Below are 9531 nucleotides of genomic sequence, written 5' to 3'. Positions count from 1 at the left end.
GGATAGGCCTTCAAAAACATTTACCCCAAACATTAAATTTTGGAGTGCCATATTGTTATATATATAAACCAATTGAGTTTAGTTGAGCCAACACAACATGAATTCGACGTAATTCCTGAAACTGACGAAGAAGATATGTAATTTTTTACATTGTACATTATGTTACAATTTGGTGTTATAAAAAAATTTAACTTTCATCTCAAAATAAAATACGTAAAATTTCTCTCACAAAAAATTATACCATTCATTGACATACAAATACGTAACTTTTTACATTGTACGTTATGTTGCAATTTGATATTATAAAAAAAATTAAAATTTCATCTCACAATAAAATACGTAAAATTTCATCTCACAAAAGAAGTGCAAGATATCAAAATAATTGATAGTGCACTTTTTTAATGCACTATCCATTTATTTTATGAATAGTGCACTAAAAAAATGCACTAAACTATAGAAAAAGGGGAATAATGCACAAAAGAAGTGCAAGATATCAAAATAATTGATAATGCACTTTTTTAATGCACTATCCATTTATTTTATGAATAGTGCACTAAAAAATGCACTAAACTATAGAAAAAGGGGAATAATGCACAAAAGAAGTGCAATATATCAAAAATAATTGACAGTGTACTTTTTTAGTGCACTATCCATAAAATAAATGGACAGGGCACTTATTTAGTGCATTATTCATAAAAAAAAAATAGACAGTGCACTTATTTAGTGCACTATCCATAAAAAAAAATGGATAGTGCACTAAATAAGTGCACTATCCATATAAAACATGGATAGTGCACTATCCTATTTTAATGGTGTCAAGACGGAAAAAAAAAATATCGTGCACTTATTTTGTGCAAACAACCCATTTTTGTAACTTTTTAAATCAGTGGCATAGATTGGTTCTTTTTTAAATATGGTGACATATTTAGGTTCCGCACTCAAAGAAAAAAAGGTAATTTTATATATATCTATATATTTATATAATCTATATATCTATATAATATATTAAAACTGTAAAATCTCTTAGAAAAATGATTTGAACTTTTTGTCTTTCATTAAAAGATTCTCATTTAGACAAAACTTTATTTTCAATATTTTCTTCAATTTTTTATTTAATTACTTTTATTACATTAACTAAACTCCTAAAATATACGGGACTCCTAAAATATATGGAGGGAGAATTAATTAATATTTTCATTTGTACTGATCAATTAGAAAGATATTCCTAAAATAGGATAGAAAAATACTCATAAAATACGACTCTATTAAGGAAAATACTTTTATAAATATTGAGATGCGCGGTAAACTAGAGAAAAAACTGGTTACTTATTGTGAAAATATAATTGATGCTCATCTAACTTAATTCGGTTGCATGTCTAGATTGATGTATGCTTAATCTTCCAAGCCTCAACTTCTTCACTATTTTTGTCAACATAATAGAATCCAACGTGTGTATATATATCTTCTTTATTTTCATTCATGTCATTCTTTAATGTCAAAATTTTTCGCTCAGACAAGAATTATTTTCATCAAAACTGAAGCTCTGTGATCACTATTGTATTATTTTGTTGTAGTTTACAGGTTGCAGATGAATTTACAGGTGGTAGAAGAATGCCGGTCGGTTTTGAGAATTTTTTTTAGGTAAATGTTAGGTTTAATTGTGTTATTTTTATATCTCTATTTTGAGGATTTTTTTTTGTGTAAAGATAAAGTCTAGTTGTATTATTTTGATATTTCTATTATCGTATTATTTTGTTATAGTTTACATGCGGTAGATGAGTGTTGGACGGCTTTGAAAATTTTTTTATGTAAAGGTTAGATTTAATTATATTGTTTTAATGTTTCTATCATCGTATTATTTTGTTGCATTTTACAGGTGGTAGGTGAATGTCGATCGACTTTGATAATTTTTTTTGGTAAAGATTAGGTTTAATTAAATAGATTCTCCAACAGACGTTGAATTTAATTGTTATATTCATCTTTATTATTTAAACAAATATCCTATTTAGTGTAACGTTTGAACTCAATCAAGTGAAGTACACGCGCGATGCACGTATACCTAAACTAGTATAAATAGAAGTGGGACCATCTCATTTTTTCAAAAAACGATGCATTTTTTATCTTTTTTTTTTTTATAAATTCCACGTCAATGTTAGTGGTGATACTAATTCACTTTAAACTTATTAAGAAGGTAAATAAGTATATATTAAATTAAAGTGGTAAAATAAGTTGAGCGAATACGTTGAATAGGGAAAATGATGTCTTTACTCTATAAATAAAGATGAAAAGCAAGAGAAATCCTGTATTCAGCTCTTGAGTAGAATTTGAAAAGCATCTGTATGTCATGTGAGTAGATTTTGAATTGAACTCTTGTTTTTATGATTTTTGGTTCACCACTTCCTTCAAAATTATATTTTGATTTAAGAGTTTTTTTCATTTGGATCTCATCTCAATTCAGTTTTGATCAAACTTAAAAATAGAAAAAATTACATAGATCGAGCAAAAGTTCTTCAATTTTAAATGGAAAAAAGGTTTAAAATATATTCAAACTTTGGTAAAATTTATTGTAACACGCTGGAATTTTGCAGGGGTTCCATGACCCTTTGAACTATTTATTAGTGTATTTTAATGAAATTTATAAGTTAATTAAAAAAATAAAATATATAAATAAATAAATTTAGTGCAAATAAATGTTAGTAAAATACGCTAATAAATAGTCTAGGTGGTCATAAGATCCTCCGCAAAGTTCTAGAAGGGTCATAAGATCCCCGCAAAGTTAGACACGTTACAACAAATTTCTTCAAAATTTAGGTATATTTCAGACTATTTTTCCATTTTAAATAGCCTTAAAAATATTTAATCCAATCATGACAAAGTTTGCCCAACTTGGTGAACCAAAGCCTATATTAATGGCCTGGAGGGGTAAAGTTATGAAGTTCTTATCATAATATACCGTCTAAATAAACAATTTACATTTTGCATAACCTTAAAGAAAATTACATCTCAATGACAATGAGATTCAAAAAGGGTATTGCTCTTTTTTTAGAGTGCAAGATATAATCTCGTGACATCTTTAAAAAGTTAATCTTTCTTATTTAAAAGAAAAATTTTAAATTTCACTACCCATCACTATTGTCTGCTTGGCTTAAAATCACTACTCCAATTACATAATTTATTTTATATCATTTCATTTGACACTTGCTTTATTGGTTAACCCATTTTTTTTTTTAAAAAAAGAAATCCAATTAGTGGAGATTTTTTTTTTTTTTTTTAATAATACAAAGTTCACATCTTATTATATATCGATATACATCATTTATACAAAGCATATACAAAGGTGCACATAATGTATATTAACACCTTGGACATTTTCAAATATTATGTATAATTATTTATCTTATTTGCATGTGTTATAATGCATACATACAATTCGTATAATCCGTATAATAAATGTAAGCAACATATAATACACTTGAAATATAGTAATGATATATTTTGAATATTAACACAACATAAAATAGTCATAATATAATATACTTGAAATATGTCAAATTGTCAATGATATAGTTTCAAACAATACAAAATAAATTTTGAAGAAAAAAATCTAAAAAATACGGAGAGAGAGAAAAGCAAGTGTGATGACATACATTGATAAAAATAGATTTCTTAATTAATAAAGAGGATTACAAAAAGATATGTTACTTTTGTACAAAATTTTTAATAAATAATTTAACAGGTAAAAATCTCTAAACTAAATGAAAGAATGATTTATATGGCTTAATGGACATGGCCTAAAATTTTTCTAAATTATTATTCTTATAATTTCAAGTTAACAACTAAATTAGACAACTGATTTTTTTTTCCCAACACCACTCGATGTTTTCAATAAATAAGTCATTCTACTCTTTGTTTCAAATTATCTATAGTGATTTATAAAAATAGTTATCTTAAATTATTTATCATTTTAAACTTTCAAGACAATTTTTTTTCATTTTATTACCTTAATAATTATCATTTGTGAAGACTACAAGTACCTCAGTTATTGCTGATGTTATAATTGTTTAAAAAAAAAACAAAGGATAGAATAAATAAAACTTTTGGCTAATTAATATTTTTAACAGATGTTAAAAGGAGAATCACTATTGATTTTTACAATATTGACCATCATAAAGATTCACAGTAAGATTATTATTCATTTTGCCTCGATGTTTGTTCTATCCATTTTCTTTGTCTTTTTCTAAGTTTTATATTTACTAGATTGACTATGAGATAGGTAATTACTCATTTAATATTGTTAAATCAATATACGAACAGATTGCAACTGAAGGCAATTAGTAACATTTACAGAGAAACTGGTGTGAAATAATGACTACAAATGGCATTTCTTTCATATTTTACCATATCATTTTTTTTTGTTATTCAATCATTTGTAACTTTTTTTTTTTTTTCAAAAATAATTAAGAAAAGCCAAGTTCCTTTTTTCCTCTTAATTATGTGAAAGTGAAATGAATTTTAGATTAATCTCTTTTTTTTTCGTTGATTTTGTGATGCTTTAGTTGACTTCCTCTTTTTCATCTTTGTTTTATTTAATTAGTACGTAAACATCTTTATAAATGATCCGATTAAGTTAATTTACAATTGATTACACTAAAAGACCAAGGATTATAGAAAAAAGCAACTATTTCTTCCATGCCCTAATTCTAAGCAATATACTAATAAAGTTCTTATTTATCATACTTTTCTTATTATAATATATATAAGACAATATATGAAGTAACAAACTCTCCCAATTTGTTTTAGCAAATCAAAACTGATATAGATTTCCTTGCTTATAAGCACTTAAATACAAATCTCAACTAATTTGGAAGATTATTAGTTGGCTACTATAATTACAAATGATTCAATTTATTTCTTTAATTTGCCAAAAGTTACTCCATTACTTCCAAATCATAACAATAGATTTTATTTTGCCTATGATTTCTCCTTTTTAATGGACTTAAATTATATTTCCATCTTAAGAAAATAGTGTAGCTATAAATTGTATGTCAAAGCAATTTATCATCCAAAGCAAGTCAACCATAGAGTTTAAACAAGTTTTGAGAAAATTTTTTTAAGCTAAAATGAGAATATACCAAAGTTTCTTCATTTTGTTCATCACCATTGTTGTTAGTTGTTTAGTTACAACATTTGAAAGTAAAGAGTTAGAAGGATGGAAACATGGTCGTGCTACATTTTATGGAGACATGAAGGGTGGCGAAACCATGCGTAAGTTATACATACTTGTATGTTCAGACAGTGACGAAGCCAATACTTTTACTAAGGATGTTGGAAATTTAATATTGATGAAGGTTGTTCAATTGACCAACTGGCCACGTCGTTGAGATATGTTACAATATATAGACCAACGAGAACTTACCATCATGTTTAGCCTACATGACCTTCCTTTATCATATACTATGATAGGTGACGTAAGCAATCTTATATTAGTTGGGTTTTAAATTTTTAGTTATTTTATACTTTTGTTTTAAAGAATAATGTTGATTTTTTGATTGATTGAGATGGGAATATCATGAAAAGAATTCATATAACCAACTCCAACTAATATATATATATATATATATAATAGTTTTTTTTTGTGATTAATTCACGACTCGTGGAATGCCTTTTAATATATTTAGCACTACTAATATATTAACAGATCATATTATTTGAAATAAATCGCGATTGGATTTTAAAAAGGAATAGGCGTCAAGTAGTTTGCCAACGAAAAAACTACATGAATAAAGGGTCGTATAAAAAAATGGTGTTATTGGAACCTTTCAACAGTGCATAAAAAATATGTGCAACTCCTAATTCTTATTGTTTCTGTTCATAACATACAATGTGATACATATTAGTGGAGCAAAATTTTTGTGTAAAATTAATTTTATTTGAATACTATAATTGCAGAGGGAGCTTGTGGATATGGAGATCTATTCAAGCAAGGTTATGGCCTGAAAACAGCAGCATTAAGCACAGCACTCTTCAACAATGGTGCTACCTGTGGAGCTTGCTTTCAATTAATGTGTGTTGATGCTCCTCAATCATGTCATCTGGGAAATAGAATTATAACTATAACAGCCACCAATTTCTGCCCTCCAGATTACTCAAAAACTGAAGACATTTGGTGCAATCCTCCACAAGAACACTTTGATCTGTCGATGCCTATGTTCTTAGAGATTGCCAAGTACGAAGCAGGAGTTGTCCCTGTAAAGTACAGAAGAGTCCATTGCCAAAAAACAGGAGGTCTCAAGTTTGAGATGAAAGGGAATCCTAATTGGATTCTTGTTCTTGTTCACAATGTGGGAGGTGTTGGAGATGTTGTCAATGTCAAAGTCAAAGGATCTAACTCTTCATGGTTACCCATGCAGCGAAACTGGGGACAAAATTGGCAGACTCACGAGAGGTTGGTGGGACAGAGCTTGTGTTTCCAAGTACAAGCTAGTGATGGTCGATGGGTTGAAACTGATTATATTGTTCCTGCTAACTGGCAAGTTGGTCAGACATTTGAAGCGAAGACTAATTTTTAACTGATGATGATGTATTGAGGTAAATAAGTACTAGCTTTTTGAATGTATTGAGGTGATAGTTTCTAATCAAAATAGTTTGTGATCTTTCCTCTTAAGTTTTTTTCCCCAAACTAATTCTCGGTACTTCAAGTGGACATTGAGCAAGGAATGAGAAAGGAAGCCAAAGGTGTGGTCTAACGGTAACTGAAGCTGGAGAAGTATGATTTCTCACGTTCAAATTCCAGCAAAACATTTAGCACTTCTTCGTTATTAAAAAGGAACTGAAAAGGTCACTGATAACTAACAAATAAACATATAGTAACTAAGGAGACATATCCAGAACAGAAATTCACGTCAAATAGGAAAACTACTCTGCCGTCTATAACTACAATCATCATTGGATCTTCATATAACCTTAGTCGTCAATAATAATGTGAACTAGCTCATAACGTTTAGCCGCTTAAAGTTCTATCTATTTGATCTTTCCTAATTCTGCGAAATAGCAGCTTTAGACTAGGCTGATTCTTCATAACAGCGGCAAAACACAAAAAGATTCAACACAGCCCATTTGTAGTCGGAATTAGAGATAAACTTCACCTCTTATTGCCAAATGCTTGAGCATGACTTCTGGCAAGAATAACCATCAGAGCACCAATTCCAGCAGCCATCCCAGCTCCAAAGCAGAAAGAGGGCATGTGAACAATCGATCTTCCTTTGGTTTGCATCATTTCCCAATGCAATTGAACATCATCTGGATGCCATAAGCTCATGTGTACTGCCATAGTCATTTTCAGATCAGAATCAAGTGGTGTGCTTAGAACTTGCAAACACACTGGACAAGAAGCTTTCAAAGCCATCCCTTCTTCCTTTATAGCGACTCTTCCAGCAACTTCTATTGCCTTATCTCGCAATGGCTTTCCGAAGGGCCTAGAAATCTACAAAAGGTTTTTGGCTTCAGAAGAAGATAAAATTGCGAGATTTGCTAACAGCCACAACTAAGTGGCAGATCAAATTTTAATTAGAGTAATTGGCTTACCATTATAAACCTACAGAGTTGCTGCCACGACATCATCAGATGCTTCCTCATCTTCTAGGACTGAGCTACCGTGAATAATTAAATTGAAAGTTCTCTGCAATGATATTTCAGGAAAAGAAATAAATCCAAGTAATGTATTAATATCAACATATTTCCTGGCCTGTTAAATAGTGAGGTCTACTGGTCAATGAAGTGGCCTGTTAAATAGCAGCAGAGGAAAAATCATTAGGATATTTCTTCTATGGTGGAAGAAGCAGGTATCCCGTGGAATTAGTCCTTGGCCCGAACATAATATTAGGCCTGATTCATGATTCTAGTCCTGATAAATGAATTTTCATCTAGTTAAACACAAACCTCAGAAAATCTTAGACAGAACGATAAACTAAACCTATGTTTAACATAAAGTTGAGAAGGATTGATTTCAAATAATTTATTCTTTATCCTAAATAATAGAGTATCAACAAAGAAGACAAAAATTGAATAAACGAATATTATATACTGCTCTTTCACTAAACTACTTCACGATTCTTCTGATAGCAACCCAACCCATTCCTCGCTTTTCCTTACAATACATATATAGGCAAAAGGTCCAGCCCGGTGTCCAGAGAAAGGGCTCGATTGCTACGCAACCTTAACTTAACTTGCAAAGGCTTGAACTCATTGTCCATAAAACTACATTACGACAATTCAACTGCAGAAACCCACATATGAGCAACAATGCAGCAAAGAGATTTAAGCAAAAATAAACACACAATTTTTTTTGAAATTAGGACAGAAGGGTACCGTGTTAAAGCAGCTTCGCCGGAAAATCGTGCGAGTTTCACCCCTATTTTTGTATAAATAAAATACTACAATGGAAGAGGAGAATTGAAGTCGCCTTGCTGGCGAAGGAAATTAATAGGGTCTACTGTCTACCTGCTCAAACAACTTTTTGACCTAGATCGTTTGGCCATGAAAATAATTTTTTTTTTTTTTGAAATTAGAGTACAAGTCAAACTTACTCAAAAGTATTTATTTTTAAAATATGAGTTGTTTAGTTAAACTTTAAAGAAAAAATAAGTGATTTTAAAAAGTAAGCTATTTTTTATAATCTAAAAACAATAGCTTCTTCTTAAAAATATACTTTCGAAAAAACATATACTTAAAATCACTTTACAAAGTTTGACCAAACAATTATTGTTAAGCAAAGGTGCTTTCTAAATATATTAATCACACATAAATTGCTTCTCACTAAAAGTGATTTAAAAAAAATAAAACTAAAACAAGCTAATTTGAGAATCTTGATCGAACATGTTAATATGCTACAATTTAAGTGGACGTTTGACTATGAGAATTAAAATTTTTGAAGTTGAGAGTTGGAGTTTGAATGAAAGTTGAAGTTGTGTTTATCCCTAATATAATTGAAGTTGTTTTTGAGTTTTTTGTGAGAGAAGCAAGATGGAAAAAACTGAAAACAAGTTTTTCTTGTTTTACACTTACCCAAATACAACTTCAAATTGTATTTAAAATTTTCATAGCCAAACATGAACTTGAAATTGCATTTGACATAAAGTATCAACTTTTTTCAAAAAAGTGAAAAAATTCTCCCGTCAAAACGGACCCTAAAACACGGTAAAACTTATAAATTGATCCATCCTAAAATAGTTTTAAACTTATACTCCCTCCGTTTCAAAATAAGTGAATTATTGAAATATTTATTGGTATTTCAAAATAAGTGAATCATTAAATTTTTTTCAAATTTATCCTTATGATTTGACAACCAATTAACTTCTGAAAAAGTATTCAAGGTCAACTTTTTCTTTTTTTGAAGTAAAAATGAAAAGTTGTGTTAAATTCATGTTTTTAATGCTTTTTCCTTAATGTGTACCAAAATTCAACAATTCATTTATTATGAAACGGAGGGAGTAATAAAAGTATTTAGGTTTGACTAAGATTTTCAATAGGCGT

The 9531-nt window shown here is 29.3% G+C and overlaps 2 protein-coding genes across 3 annotated transcripts; one reads left to right on the top strand and one right to left on the bottom strand.

The window, feature by feature from the left end:
* Window positions 1-5079: 5079 nt before the first annotated feature.
* LOC107862286 (expansin-A23) lies at window positions 5080-6569 on the top strand. Its single transcript, XM_016707805.2, has 2 exons — window positions 5080-5265; window positions 5950-6569. The coding sequence occupies exons 1-2, from the start codon at window positions 5121-5123 to the stop codon at window positions 6567-6569; spliced, it is 765 nt and encodes a 254-aa protein (XP_016563291.1). The 5' UTR covers window positions 5080-5120.
* Window positions 6570-6883: 314 nt separating this feature from the next.
* Window positions 6884-8585, bottom strand: LOC107862287. 2 transcript variants are annotated; one of them, XM_047409840.1, is made up of 3 exons: window positions 8368-8585; window positions 7585-7903; window positions 6884-7483 (listed from the first exon to the last, which is right to left on the bottom strand). In XM_047409840.1, exons 2-3 carry the CDS (start codon window positions 7633-7635, stop codon window positions 7142-7144), a joined length of 393 nt encoding a protein of 130 aa, XP_047265796.1. In that variant the 5' UTR covers window positions 7636-7903; window positions 8368-8585; the 3' UTR covers window positions 6884-7141. The 2 variants fall into 2 exon arrangements, with proteins under 2 accessions (XP_047265796.1, XP_016563292.1); XM_016707806.2 differs by having other exon boundaries at window positions 7585-7678; window positions 8368-8582.
* Between the last annotated feature and the right edge of the window lie 946 nt (window positions 8586-9531).

This window comes from Capsicum annuum, chromosome 3 (assembly GCF_002878395.1).
Source record: "Capsicum annuum cultivar UCD-10X-F1 chromosome 3, UCD10Xv1.1, whole genome shotgun sequence".
Lineage (NCBI taxonomy): Eukaryota > Viridiplantae > Streptophyta > Magnoliopsida > Solanales > Solanaceae > Capsicum > Capsicum annuum.
This window is presented reverse-complemented; position numbering and strand designations above follow the sequence as displayed.

Coding starts and splice junctions, on each gene's coding strand:
- LOC107862286 (XM_016707805.2), top strand. CDS start 5,121: ATGAGAATATACCAAAGTTTCTTCATTTTGTTCATCACCATTGTTGTT. Junction 5,266..5,949: donor GAAGGGTGGCGAAACCATGC/GTAAGTTATACA, acceptor CTATAATTGCAG/AGGGAGCTTGTGGATATGGA.
- LOC107862287 (XM_047409840.1), bottom strand. CDS start 7,635: ATGAGGAAGCATCTGATGATGTCGTGGCAGCAACTCTGTAGGTTTATA. Junction 7,484..7,584: donor AACTCTGTAGGTTTATAATG/GTAAGCCAATTA, acceptor AACCTTTTGTAG/ATTTCTAGGCCCTTCGGAAA.